Raw genomic sequence first — 15,339 nt, forward strand, 5'->3', positions numbered from 1 at the left:
TTTGATTATTAATTGGGATTCATTTTTGGAAAGCAGCTTGGTAGTAAGTTATAAGGATCATTAAAAGTTAAAATATTTTTTTTTAATTTCTGTGATTTTCTAAACATGGCAGGCAGAAGCTGTGTCTGTTTTATTCACCACTAGGTCCTCTGAAGCTTTTAAAGTACCTGACACATAATTAGTTACTTTGCAATAAATCTTATCAGATGAACAAATGATGATAATAAAAGCATAGATTTTCAGATATAATCTAAAAAAATCCTGATAGTCAACATTAAAGGAACAATTGAAAAATTCTGGCCAATTCAGATGACAAAATGTTCAGTCAGTTCATTAAACAATAATACAATATCATGTAGTCTTTTAATATCTATACAGGTACTTCATTATTTCAAGTACACTTACAGTAAAATATATAATAAAATATTAGCTGTGGGTCAAGGTTATTTGTGGTTTTAGAATCGCCCTCTGTAGGATTCCCTTAATTCTCCACTCACTTTGGAGGATAAAATTATAGTTCAAGTTGTTTTGTACTTACAAAATATTTCATATGTTAAAAGCAATAAACCTAGACTGAATATCATATCATTCTACTTAATACTTCTCTAACATGACATACGTATATATTACCATATATATTACATATACATTAAAGATACCTATTTCTTTTATTCTCTCTATTGTGGATGAAGGTCAATGTCAGTTTTATTTGAATGTTAATGCAGTCTTTGACTATTCTCTACATCAATATATTTTTAGTCTGAGGTAAATTGGACACTTGCCCTGGCTGGTTGGCTCAGTGGTAGAGCGTCGTCCTGGCGTGCAGAAGTCCCGGGTTTGATTCCCGGCCAGGGCACACAGGAGAAGCGCCCATCTGCTTTTCCACCCCTCCCCCTCTCCTTCCTCTCTGTCTCTCTCTTCCCCTCCCGCAGCGAGGCTCCATTGGAGCAAAGACGGCCCGGGCGGTGGGGATGGCTCATTGGCCTCTGCCCCAGGCGCTGGAGTGGCTCTGGTCTCCGCAGAGTGACCTCCCAGAGGGGCAGAGCATTGCCCCCTGGTGGGCGTGCCAGGTGGATCCTGGTCGGGCGCATGCGGCAGTCTGTCTTACTGTCTCTCCCCGTTTCCAGCTTCAGAAAAATACAAAAAAAAAAAAAAAAAAAATGGACACTTATACTTCATAAAGATTAAAATATGACCAACTCTTCATGTATTATATATTTCAACAAAAGGCTAGATTGTCACAAACAGTTGTTGGACTGAGCAGTTTCTCCAAATTGTAGGAGGTAATAACTGGTTTGTGGCAAATGCCGTAGTGTCCAGAGCCCTGGGCTCACATTAGTGTAAGCAATTTCCATTCCAGTGGGTTTGCTCACATACTCATGTGTACTATATTATGAAGGATTGTAACCCTAACCCTTTATTTTGTTTCTCCCATAAGTGTGATGTTAAAAAATATGACTTTTAGTTTCCATCATGTACTTTCAGATTTATTTACATACACTGGTGTTTCCACATAAATTTTGGAAATTGAACAGTGGCCAAAAAAAAAAAAAATCAGTTAAAAAATGTGTGTGTGTGTGTGTGTGTGTGTGTGTGTGTGTGTCACAGAGACAGGGCAATGGAAGGAGAACACTGAGTACCAGACAATAAAGGCCAGAAAGTTTTCCTGAAATACTAGCAAGGATGACAGTCTAGGGAAAAGGTAGCTATTTCCTCTGCCCGACATGGCCTCAGGCAGTTGCCGGCTTCTCTGCAGAAACTGACAGCAGCCAGGTCAGCAGTATCCCCAGGACATGAGTGCGGACTGACCAGTTGCCCTTGGGTATTGAATGGTCCATCCTACTCTCTAAAAATCCCCAGGGCTGTGCATTGGCATTTCCCAGCCATACTGTCCTGCACAGTTTAAAACTCAAGATTACAAAAGTTAAAATAGGTAAAAAAAAAAAAAAAAAAAAAAAAAAAAAAAGTACAATTGAAATAAAACAGACATAGGCATTTTGAAGCATTAAAAATATTGACTTTATACATACATATATGTAAAAAAAAGATTACAGATGAAATGATCAACAGCGGTTTTCTGGTAGAGTGATCAGTACCAGGATTATCTCCTGTGTTCTAAAACGGAGTTCAGCAAATGACAAGGCCAACCTGGACCCACTTCCTGTTTTGTAAATAAAGTTTTATTGGAACACAACAGTACATACCCAATAATTTCTATAGTATCATAGCTGCTGCCACATAGGGCACAGTGAAGGAGGAGTGTGACAGACTGGCCCTCCAAATCTAAAACACTGCTTGTTACAGAAAAATTTTGCCAGCCCCTGCTCTAAACTCGCAGACTGACGTGTGGCTTCCTCAGCATAGGTCACCAGGGCAGCCAACACTGACCAGTGCAAGTGCTCACAAGTCCAAATAACTCAACACGCATGGGACACAACAGCTCAGAGTAAGACAAACTGGACCACACAGGCGACTTATAATTAGGGGAGAATTTTAACAGGTGGAACAAGAATCTAAAATATGTGTTAAAGCTAGATGATTCATGGATAGATAGTATCAATACAAAACAAGAATGAAAATTTATTTAAAAGTGAAATAGAAATGTTAAGTATGAAAAAATATGAGTTGATATAAAGAGAATAAAAGATTAATGAGTGGCAGATTGGCTAGACCTGAAAACTGAATGAGTGAATTGGAATGTAGATTGCAGAATTTCCCAAAGGACAGCAGGAAAAAACTAAATCAACCCGGCTTATGGATGAGTACCAGATAAGAAGCTTTCCCGAAGGAGAAAAAAAATTGGAGAGAGGAAAATATTTAAAGAAATAATGGAGATAGGTTTCCTATTTTGGTACTATGCTAGGCTATTATTACCACTAAAAACCACTGAAATTAGTTAATTTTAAAATATTTACTTAAAAGATCAAAGAGCTGACAGGATATGATAGGAATTATCACATGAAGTCTAGAAGATGAGAAGCCACTCATCAGAGTGTTTGCTTCTGGGGGTCCTGTAAGGGGGGGGGGTGAAGAGGGACGAGGACAGCAGAGTGAAGTGGGGGAGAGGGAGGGGGTTAGCTGAAACCCTCCACCTGGGGAATGGGGGGAAACATTTCAGACATTTAACGAAGTCATGACAGCAAGCGTGTTCTGATCAGGATAACAAATTGTTATAAAAGCCATCTGTTTTCATGTATTTCCTAAAGTTCACATGAGCTATATTCTCTAGTTTCTTTCATGCCTGGACATAAAATTATAGTTTTCCCTGCAGTATATGAAAATGGCCGAATAATTTCTCTCTTAGAAGCATTGGATCTCATGGTTAGTGAAAGCTTTCACTAAGTAATCCTTTTCTTAAAATAATTAAGTTTTTGGTGGAAGAGGAAACATAAGCTACACCTTGTTTATGCGTGCATATGATTTCTATACATCTTTATTTTACCTTTTTGGGGGCTTCCTTACTTATATATTTTTTATTTATTAAAAGGAACATCCTTACTTTTTATCATGCACTATATTAACACATTTTTTGAAACCCAAGGGATAAAAATAAAATAAAGCCTTGTTCCTTGTCTTTCATTAAAACCATTCCCTATATCAGTGGTGCTCAACCTTTTTACACTTGAAAATAGGAAAATTATTTCGGGGACCAATAAGGCAGAAATTGCCTTGAGTGCAAATGAATTTGACAACAGTCTGTTGTCTTTTTACAACATCAAGGCAGTTAACTCTTACAGACCGGCCTGACATTTCTGGCAGACTGGTCTGCAGACAGGCAGTTGAAAAACACTTGCTCTATATCAGGGGTAGTCAACCTTTTAATACCTACCGCCCACTTTTGTATCTCTGTTAGTAATAAAATTTCTAACCGCCCACCGGTTCCACAGTAATGGTGATTTATAAAATAGGGAAGATTTATAAAGCAGAGTTACAGCAAGTTAAAGCATATAATAATAATAATTACTTACCAAGTACTTTATATGTTGGATTTTCGCTGTTTGGCAGAATAAATCTTTATAAAACAACTTACTATACTTAAATCTCTCTTTTTATTTATACTTTGGTTGCTGGGCCCAAATTCACTCATTCAGTTTTCAGTTCTAGCCAATCTGCCCACCATGAAAGCTGGAATGCCCACTAGTGGGCGGTAGGGACCAGGTTGACTACCACTGCTCTGTATCATACTTTAAATTATGTACCTAGCATACATAAATTGTAATTTTATGTTTAGGTGTTATCTATAAATGAATGTGGTACTTTAAAGTGGTTACCATGAAAAGATTCCATTTCTTCAAATAACTACCATCATCTAAATAATTTTTGATAATCTTTCAGAATTGTTCAAGTTATTTTACATACTGCATATATACATAGTTTTGCCATACCTTGTCATTTTAAGGAATATATATCACATTAAATATAGATCACACAGCATGGACACTCTCCCTTTTTCACAAAATGAATGATTTTTACCTCTTCCCCCAAATTAAATCCACTCATAAATGATGCAAATATATATAACATTATTGATACTAAATATGAAAGTTTCCTGCAGGCTTTGCAAGCAAAGTACTTGATCTTCGACAACAAGTACCTAAATGTTTATTTTCTACTCTTGAATGACTGACGTGGAGCACTAGCAAACAACCACAAACCAAAGAAAACCCCCTAATATTCTCTTATAATCACACTTCCCAGCCATGGTTTGCAAAAAGTTTTGGTTCTGCCTGAACCTACAAACCTTTGTTGGCCAAATTTACTCCCAAAATAATGGAATTAAGATGGTAACATTTTCACAGAACAAGTTTTGAAAAAAGGCTTAAAGATATCTATCTCTCTTAAAAGATCAGCTTCCAACGCTTTAAAAAGTTTTCAAGTCGTAAAAATACAGAAATAGTGAAATTTAACTTTCTAGTATATGTCCAATTCACTCATTATGCACACTGTATGTGCCATTATGTGCACATAGCAGAGGGATTTGGAGAAGCAAGCGTTCTACTCCAAACAAAGAAACTGGTGAGCGTCCGGGTTTCCACAGATTCTTTGGGTTCCTGGTTGTCTGCTTCAGAGGACTTGAATTTGCTGACTGCTCTCTTGCTCTTATCTTTTTTTTTTTTTTTTTACCATAAATAAAGGCACTAGGAGATTCCTAAATATCTTATTTATTTATTTATTGGTCAGTCTCCCCAGGCAAGAGGGAGGAATTACCTTGTAATCTAATTCTACTCTCTTCATTTGATTTCAAGCAAGAAACCAGACGCCCCAAGATTTAAAATGGACAGAACAGCAGAGGGCAGTATTTACTCACGGCTGAATCTTGGTAGGGCTCAGAAAAAAATTTAAATTTGGAGGGTTTCACTGGGGCAGAAATGTATGACATATGCTCTATACTGTATTTGCATTGCTTGGTTTAAATTCTTATTTTCAAACTGGTTTCCCTTAAAGGGAAAGGAATACTGATCTGATTTCTATTCTTTTTTTTCTTTCTGTCTTTCATAGAAGCGAGGCATGTCACCACAAAAATTAGCTACAGTAAATAGCAGGGAAGTTAATCCGAGTACTGTACGTGGCACGTGAGCATTTTTTAAATTTAAAGTTCATTCTATTTATTTATATTTTTTCATATCTACCCTTTTCAGAGATATTTTTAAAAAGAAAAAACTTCGTCAGAATTCTTTTGGCTACAGAATGTCAAGGAGGAAATACTCCAACAGAGATCAAAATTCCAAACTTTGCAACAGGAAAAGAGCTCGGTCCTTCCCAAGGGCTACCATTGTTATTGTTGAAACTGGAAGGTTCGGCTACCGGCACCTGGGATCCATTTGGGAGGGGAAACAAAACAAACAACGAGTTCCCCTAGCTCTGCCTATAGGAAGTCCAAAGTGCGGTGGGTACCGAGGCGTCGGAGCTTGAGCCACCTGGGAGGCGGGGACTGGAGGTGGGTGCAGGCTTTGGGCCGGGCCAGCCGGGAGTGCAGGGCGCTCGGTCGTAGACCGAGGAGACCTGGGGCGGAGTCGGCGTGGACTCGGTCGGACCCATTGACCGAGAAGGGGCAGGAAACGGTTAAAGCCAATCTGCGTTGCGCATTCCCAGACAGGCTTTGCCTAATCCTTCCTCCGCGCTCTAACAGACCCTCGCCTCCCGCCTTCTTTTTCTTTCTTTCGACCCCTTTACCCCTGACTTATTACTAGCATAACAACCGAACGGTCTCCCCGCAGACTCCGCCACTCGTTATTTATCTGCAAACCTGACCTAACCCCCATCTATTTTGCGGCATCATTTTGCTGTTATTGCTCTGACGCCGGCCAAGATTTGACCAAAAAGGAAAAAAAAAAAGCGCCCCCTTTTCTGCGCCTCCGACTCGCGGAGCTCCCAGCCCCCGACCGCCCACTGTCCCCCCGAGGCCGCCGGAGTGATTAGCGTCGCAAGCAGCCAGTCGGAGGGCGAGGCGGCCAGGCGCGCGGGAGGGGGAGCGCGGGGACCAATGGGCCGGGCGGGGCGGGCCGGGGGCGGGGCCGAAGGTGACAAGCTGGGAGCAAGCGGAGCCCGCGCGGATCAATGAGTGACGAGCAAAGTTTCGGAGTCCGGCTGGCCCCGCGCTCCGCCCGCCCCTCTGTTTGTGTTTCGGGGGCGCGCCGGGCGTGTGTGCGCGCGCCCGCGCGCGCGACGGGGAAGGGGCGGGGAGAGCGCGGACCCGCGGGTGCGGTGAGGGGCTTCCGAGCTCCGGCGGCGCGGCCGCACAACCTCTGGCCGGGCGGGCGAACGGCGGAGCGCTGACAGGCGCCGTCCTGAGCTGCCGTGGGCGCCGCCACTGCCCGGCGCCGGCTTCCCCACCTCCCCTGCCGACGGCGCAGGAGGAAGGGAACCGACTGCCCCCAAACCTGAAGCCTTGTGGATTACAAAGTGAAACTGACCCGGGATCAGAAAAGCCACGATCACCGGGGCAGGGGCCAGGAGCGCTCGAGTGGGCTTGGTTGGACGGGGCCGCTGGAGAACGGTCCCCCCGGCATGCTCAGGGGAGGGGACGCGGGGACCGCGCACCGCTGCTGCCCGACCCCTCCGAGGCCGAGAGGAACGGGGGACTCGCTGTCGCTGTGGATGTACAAATAACGGGTCGGCGGGCGCCCCGGCCGGAGTAAGAGAAGAACATGCGGAGGAGCGCTGGACATCGCCTGCACCCGCAGCAGGGGCGGCGGCGGCGGCTGCCGGAGGAGGGGGATGCGGCGCAGCGCTCGCGGGCACCGGAGCCCTAGCGCCCGCGCCAGGAGCGCCGTTCGCGAGCCGCCCGCCCGCGCGCTGCCGCCGTCTGGGCCTCGCGGCCGCTCGTGCCGCCCCGCGGAGGGGCGTCACAGCCTGTCCCCCCGGGCTCCAGCCTTTGGGGAAGGAATCTGCGCACCTCCCGGCTCCGCAACGCTCCTCCCCGCGCGCGGGTGTCCCCGGCCCTCCGTGCCTCCCGCGTCCGTCCTACCCTGCTCGGTTTCTTGGCCGCGGGTAAGTTCTCAAGTTTGGGAAGAGTGTTTGCAGCGATTGCTCATCCACCTTAACCGCGGGCCACCTTTCCCAGCTCGCAGCCCCCCACGCGAAAACGCTGAGACTTTCCGGATTCAAAACCACCGTGAAGAGGGGGCATACTGGAGGTTTGAGAAAACTTTCCTGGAACTCGTCGGCGGCCCGGAGCGCCTCACGGAATGCCCGGCCGCCTCTCGTCCCCGCTTCTCTCTGGCACCACGCATCTAAATGGCTACCTGGACGGCGCCTTTCGCTGAGCCGATTTGCTTCTGCTGGGCTGAAAGTTCTTGGCAATAGCCGAGCTCTTGGAAATAGCCAACCGCTGCCTTTGTCGGGCCCGTTTGATCCCGGTCATTGCATTCTTTTTTCCTCATCCCTTCTGTTGACCACACCGTTCCAGGGAGCCGGGACCATGGACTTGGCTGCAGGCCGGGCTCCTGGCCGCGCGTGGCTCCGGCTGCCCACATCTTCGGTGCCCCAGCTCCTGAGAGTCTTCGGGCTGCTGTCCCTGCTCCCGGGGCCAGCCCGGGTCGGCGGGGCCGAGCAGCGCCAGGTATTCCAAGTGCTGGAGGAGCAGCCCCCCGGCACGCTGGTGGGCACCATCCGGACGCGCCCCGGCTTCACCTACCGGCTCAGCGAAAGCCACGCCTTGTTCGCCATCAACAGCAGCACCGGGACCCTGTACACCACGGCCACTATCGACCGCGAGAGCCTGCCTAGCGACGTGATCAACCTGGTGGTCCTTTCCAGCTCGCCCACCTACCCCACCGAAGTGCGAGTGCTGGTGTGGGACCTGAATGACAACGCCCCCGTCTTCCCGGACCCCTCCATCGTAGTCACTTTCAAGGAGGACAGTAGCAGCGGGCGCCAAGTCATCTTGGATACGGCCACCGACGCGGACATCGGCTCCAATGGAGTGGACCACCGCTCCTACCGCATCATCCGGGGCAACGAGGAGGGTCGCTTCCGCCTGGACATCACCCTGAACCCTAGCGGCGAGGGCGCCTTCCTGCATCTGGTGTCCAAGGGTGGGCTGGACCGCGAGGTCACGCCGCAGTACCAGCTGCTGGTGGAAGTGGAGGACAAGGGCGAGCCCAAGCGGCGGGGCTACCTTCAGGTCAATGTGACTGTGCAGGACATTAATGACAACCCCCCGGTGTTTGGCAGTTCCCACTACCAGGCGGGGGTGCCTGAGGACGCGGCGGTGGGCTCCAGCGTCCTCCAGGTGGCGGCGGCGGACGCAGACGAGGGCACCAACGCGGACATCCGCTATCGGTTGCAGGACGAGAGGACCCCCTTCCAGGTGGACCCTGAAACGGGGCTTATCACGGTGCGGGAGCCCCTAGACTTTGAGGCCCGGCGCCAGTACTCGCTGACCGTGCAGGCTCTGGATCGAGGCGTGCCTTCCCTCACCGGACGCGCCGAGGCGCTGATTCAGCTGCTGGACGTCAATGACAATGACCCGGTGGTGAAATTCCGCTACTTCCCTGCCACCTCGCGCTACGCCTCGGTAGATGAGAACGCTCAGGTGGGCACTGTGGTGGCCTTGCTCACCGTGACGGACGCAGACTCCCCCGCCGCCAACGGGAACATCTCGGTGCAGATTCTCGCGGGCAATGAGCAGCGCCACTTTGAGGTGCAGAGCAGCAAAGTGCCCAACTTGAGCCTCATCAAAGTGGCCAGCGCCCTGGACCGTGAGCGCATCCCTTCCTACAACCTAACCGTTTCAGTCTCGGATAACTACGGGACGCCCCCTGCCGTCGCGGTCCGGGCGCGCTCCTCTGTGGCAAGCCTGGTGATTTTCGTCAATGACATCAATGACCACCCTCCTGTCTTTGCACAGCAAGTGTACAGAGTGAACCTGAGCGAGGAGGCGCCCCCGGGAAGCTATGTGAGTGGAGTGTCTGCCACGGATGGCGACTCGGGTCTCAATGCTAATCTGCGTTACAGTATCGTTTCTGGCAACGGACTAGGTTGGTTCCGTATCAGTGAGCACAGCGGCCTGGTGACCACTGGGGCGGCTCGGGGCTTGGACCGTGAACTTGCTTCCCAAATTGTACTGAATATCAGTGCTCGGGACCAGGGCGTTCACCCCAAGGTCTCCTACGCCCAGCTCGTAGTAACTCTCCTGGATGTGAACGATGAAAAGCCTGTGTTTAGCCAGCCAGAAGGGTATGAGGTGTCGGTGGTTGAGAACACCTCAACGGGGACAGAACTGGTGGTGCTGGGGGCAACTGATGGGGACCTGGATGACAATGGGACAGTGCGTTTTTCCCTACAAGAGGCTGAAACTGACCAGAAGTCTTTCCGTCTGGATCCCGTGTCTGGGAGGTTGAGTACTATCTCCTCCTTGGACAGAGAGGAGCAAGCTTTCTACTCCTTGCTGGTTCTGGCCACGGATCTGGGCTCCCCTCCCCAGTCCTCAGTGGCTCGCGTCAACGTGAGTGTCCTGGATATAAATGACAACAGTCCTGTGTTCTACCCAGTTCAATACTTTGCTCACATTCAGGAGAATGAGCCTGCAGGAAGCTACGTCACCACGGTTTCTGCTACTGACCCTGACTTGGGTCTCAATGGAACTGTCAGATACAGCATTTCAGCTGGGGACAGGTCTCGGTTTCAGGTGAATGATCAGAGTGGCATTATTTCTACAAGAATGGCCCTAGACAGAGAAGAAAAAACAGCTTACCAGCTGCAAATCGTGGCTACTGATGGTGGCAATTTACAGTCTCCCAACCAGGCAATCGTAACCATCACTGTATTGGATACACAAGACAACCCACCTGTGTTCGGCCAGGCCGCCTACAGCTTCGTGGTCTTTGAGAATGTGGCCCTGGGATATCACGTGGGGAGTGTGTCTGCATCCACCATGGATCTCAATTCCAACATCAGTTATCTCATTACGACTGGGGACCAGAAAGGTATGTTTGCTATCAACCAGGTCACTGGGCAGCTAACCACGGCCAGTGTGATTGACAGAGAAGAGCAATCCTTTTATCAGCTGAAAGTAGTGGCCAGTGGGGGCACAGTGACCGGAGATACTGTGGTTAACATAACAGTTAAGGATTTGAATGACAACTCTCCCCATTTTCTTCAGGCAGTAGAGAGCGTGAATGTGGTGGAGAATTGGCAGGCAGGTCACAGCATTTTCCAGGCCAAAGCTATGGACCCTGACGAGGGTGTCAATGGCATGGTACTCTATAGCCTGAAGCAGAACCCCAAGAACCTGTTTACTATCAATGAAAAGACTGGCCATCTGAGTCTGATGGGGCCCCTGGATGTCCATGCTGGTTCCTACCAGGTAGAGATCTTGGCATCTGATATGGGGGTTCCGCAGCGCTCCACTAGTGTCATCCTAACCGTCTATGTCCATGATGTAAATGACAACCCACCGGTATTTGACCAGCTGTCTTATGAGGTCACTCTCTCTGAGTCAGAACCTGTGAATTCTCGATTCTTTCAAGTGCAAGCTTTTGATAAGGACTCAGGAGCGAATGGTGAAATTGCGTACAGCATTGAGGAAGGAAACGCCGGGGACGCTTTTGGCATATTCCCAGATGGCCAATTGTATATAAAAAGTGAACTGGACCGTGAACTTCAAGACAGATATGTTTTACTGGTTGTTGCTTCTGACAGAGCAGTGGAACCCCTTAGTGCTACTGTGAATGTTACTGTAATTTTAGAAGATGTAAATGATAACCGACCTCTTTTTAACAGTACCAATTACTCATTTTATTTTGAAGAGGAGCAGAAAGCTGGGTCATTTGTGGGCAAAGTAAGTGCTGTAGATAAAGACTTTGGGCCCAATGGGGAAGTAAGATATTCTCTTGAAATGGTGCAGCCGGACTTTGAGTTGCATGCTCTTAGTGGGGAAATTACTAATACTCATCAGTTTGACAGGGAGTCTCTTATGAGGCGCAGAGGGACTGCAGTGTTTAGCTTTACAGTCATTGCAACAGACCAGGGACTCCCCCAGCCTCTCAAGGACCATGCCACAGTACATGTTTACATGAAGGATATTAACGATAATGCTCCCAAATTTGTAAAAGACTTTTACCAAGCTACAATATCAGAGTCAGCTGTCAACCTGACACAGGTTTTAAGGGTCTCTGCCTCAGATGTTGATGAAGGTAGTAACGGACTTATTCATTATTCTGTCATAAAAGGAAATGAAGAAAGACAGTTTGCTATCGATAGTGCCTCTGGTCAGGTGACACTAATTGGCAGATTAGATTACGAAGCAACACCTGCCTATTCCCTTGTGATTCAAGCCATGGATTCAGGGGCCGTCTCCCTCAATTCGACCTGTACCTTAAATATTGATGTTTTAGATGAAAATGACAATACCCCTTCTTTCCCTAAGTCCACACTCTTTGTCGATGTTTTGGAAAACATGAGAATTGGTGAACTTGTGTCTTCTGTTACTGCCACTGATTCAGATTCTGGTGACAATGCTGATTTACACTACAGTATCACGGGCACGAACAACCATGGGACTTTCAGCATTAGCCCAAATACAGGGAGCATTTTTCTTGCCAAAAAATTGGACTTTGAAACACAGTCTTTGTACAAATTAAACATAACAGCAAAAGACCAAGGACGGCCTCCTCATTCATCCACAATGTCAGTGGTTATACACGTGAGGGACTTCAATGACAACCCTCCTAGCTTCCCTCCTGGGGATATTTTCAAGTCTATTGTGGAGAACGTTCCCATTGGAACATCTGTCATTTCAGTGACTGCACATGACCCTGACGCAGACATTAACGGGCAGCTAACCTACACGATCATCCAACAGATGCCAAGGGGCAACCACTTTGGCATCGATGAAGTCAAAGGCACTATCTATACCAATGCGGAAATAGATCGGGAATTTGCTAATCTCTTTGAGTTGACGGTAAAAGCCAACGACCAGGCTGTGCCTGTAGAAACAAGACGGTGTGCATTGAAGAACGTGACCATTTTGGTGACAGACCTCAATGACAACGTTCCGGTGTTTATATCTCAAAATGCCCTTGCCGCAGACCCTTCAGCTGTGATTGGTTCTGTTCTGACAACGGTCATGGCTGCCGACCCGGATGAAGGTGCCAACGGAGAGGTGGAGTATGAGATCATCAATGGGGACACGGACACCTTCGTGGTGGACCGTTTCAGTGGGGACCTGCGAGTGGCATCAGCCCTGGTGCCCTCACAGCTGATCTATAATCTCATAGTTTCAGCAACGGACCTCGGCCCCGAAAGGAGGAAGTCCACCTCTGAATTGACCATCATTCTCCAGGGCCTCGATGGACCTGTTTTCACTCAACCCAAATATATCACAATTTTGAAGGAAGGGGAACCCATCGGCACCAATGTAATATCCATAGAGGCCGCTAGTCCCAGAGGGTCGGAAGCCCCTGTGGAGTACTATATAGTTTCAGTTCGTTGTGAAGAAAAAACCGTGGGGCGTCTCTTTACCATCGGACGGCAGACCGGCATGATCCAGACGGCGGCCATTCTGGACCGGGAGCAAGGAGCTTGCCTATACTTGGTGGAGGTTTATGCCATAGAGAAGTCGGCTGCTTTCCCCAGAACCCAGAGAGCAGAGGTAATGATCTTGTCGTCCTTATGACTTCCTGTGTTGCTACGCTTTTCAGAAAGATCGTTCTCTTTGTGTGATTTCCTCTAACTATTTCCCTTTATTGTTGATGATCGGTTTTATTGACAGGAGTATGTATGCAAATGTTCTGGCACAGAAACTAACAAGAACTGCACACAATTTAGCCTTAATCCTGGTTAAAATTAAGCAGTGGGCAGTTTTGGCTTTCTATTTGACCTCATAGCTGTTGTATGTATAAGGCTAGGGGGAAATGTTTAGCCATTTCAGAAGGGCCTCCCCACCCCCTGCCAAAATACCCCCCCCCCCCCAGCTGAATCCCAGCACTAAACTCAACACCTCTCAGTAAGGACATCTAAGTTAGCATTCCAGGAGAGCTGTCTAGGGGAGAGGCCACGCAGGACAGATTGACAGTTTCCATCCGGACAGTATTAACTTTCACATCCTCAGCAGTCTGGCCGGTTTCTTCATAGACAGTGACTAATTGTAATGTGTGTCTCCAAGTGTAGGGAGATTCCTGATTTCATCTGCCTTCACATGTTAGGCACTGCCTCCTGATTTCGGGTAATCCTTGCTCTTCCCTCTCAAACTAAAAGCACGTAATGTGCTGTGAACCAGTGGAGATTAGGAGCCGTTGCTTGAGACAAGGCTGTGCATTCAATGCCATGGCGTAGGGATGCGTTGTTCTGTGGGCTGCCCGGAGAGGAGTTAGTGTTTCACAGCATCGGCCAAGAGAATTCCAAGCGAGGCCTTCCCTGGGGTATCGTTCAGGTCACTACCTCCGTGTATCATTGATTTGTGTTTTAATTGAACTACTTCCAATGTTGTCTTGACATCAACTAGAAATGATATAGCTGTACTCTGGAAAGCTCTTCTTTGCCATTTGCTAAGTTCTTTCTGTCCCTCCTCCCTCCCCTCAAAGACATTCTGGTGTCACTCAGCCAAAAACACAAAATATCAGATGTGGTTTGTGATGCTTGGCAATAACCCAGACATAACATGCTTATGAGATTGAGGCTCATGTATTTGTTTACTTGCTTTCTTTCCTCTCTGGGGGAGGTGAGGGAGTTCTCATCCTTTAAAATGCTCATTTACTATTATCTTTTTGAATCCCCAGTGATTTTTTTTTTCCATAATAGCTAGTGATGCCTGTTCAATGGATGGAGCAGCATATTCATGGCCTAGAGGATATCAGAGATACAATTAGAGATGTAATTCTTAATAGAGATATAATAGGTAGAATTCAGTTTTATCTTTTGTACATAGACCCAAAGGGACTTCTAACCTCAATGTCCTATTTTACCTAATTGGTTTTTTTTTTAAAGATCTTAACATGGGTTTTATATGTTAAGCTATTTGGTTTAACTACGGCCTTGATTTATGTAATTTTATTTTGATTTGGTGTGTTCTTCCCCTAAACTCACTACCTGTCTCCACCTTCCTTCTTTGGAATCACTTCTGAGATGAAGAGATTTCATTTGTTTGAAGACAGAAATATTATTGAAGTCAGGCAATTACGTCATTCCAGACATTAGATGAATTTGTCAAATTATAAGACAAATTATATTATTGGTTGTTGTCAATTGAGTCAGTGTATTCCATTTATTAGAGAATATGGAGAATGAGAATAAGCGTCTGTTGTTATCATTAGGAGGTTTACTTTGTCTTCTTTTTTACTCATTGGATATGCAAAGATTGGCTTCGATTAAATTTATTAAATAGTGCTCTCTGTAATAAGCCTGCAGATTGGAAAATGGTTATAAATCATTTTGTTAGTAATAGGGGATAATATGTCTGTTGCTTTTTTAAAGCTCAAATAATACCCATATGAAAAGTTATGCATATTTACTATACCTTATTTATTTAAAAATCTGAGAGAAGTCATTATGATGATTGTTTTATAAGAAAAAAAAATGGTCAGGATGTCTTCTGTGAACTAAAGTGCTGAAATTGTAAACCAAGTTTGAGTTCCCAAGGTCCAGCCACTCCTAAAATTAAAAGCAAATGTGCTTCCCCAAAGAATATTGAAAGCAGTAGTTGAGAGCTAGAGTTTCATATTATTATTGGTTGTATCTTTTAAGTATATACAGGGAAAGTACTTTTTCCCTTCTGCTGAAACAATTAATTTACCATGATTCTGCAAAAAGAAGTTATAAATTACTTCTTGTTGTCAGAGGTGATTTTTCAATTGTTTGTTTCCAAGTACAAACTTTGCTCCAGTGCATTTAAAAAAA

The 15,339-nt window shown here is 46.6% G+C and overlaps 1 protein-coding gene across 2 annotated transcripts in view; it reads left to right on the forward strand.

Annotated features, from left to right (window-relative positions):
* Positions 1-7,442: 7,442 nt before the first annotated feature.
* FAT4 (FAT atypical cadherin 4) overlaps positions 7,443-15,339 on the forward strand; it is a 155,581-nt gene continuing 147,684 nt past the window's right edge. For both annotated transcript variants that reach the window (XM_066384984.1, XM_066384989.1), the window contains exon 1: positions 7,443-13,096. In XM_066384984.1, the coding sequence (XP_066241081.1) occupies positions 7,922-13,096 (5,175 nt within the window). In that variant the 5' untranslated portion in view covers positions 7,443-7,921. The remainder of the gene's footprint in view (positions 13,097-15,339) is intronic.

This window comes from Saccopteryx leptura, chromosome 1, assembly GCF_036850995.1.
Source record: "Saccopteryx leptura isolate mSacLep1 chromosome 1, mSacLep1_pri_phased_curated, whole genome shotgun sequence".
NCBI classification, from domain to species: domain Eukaryota; kingdom Metazoa; phylum Chordata; class Mammalia; order Chiroptera; family Emballonuridae; genus Saccopteryx; species Saccopteryx leptura.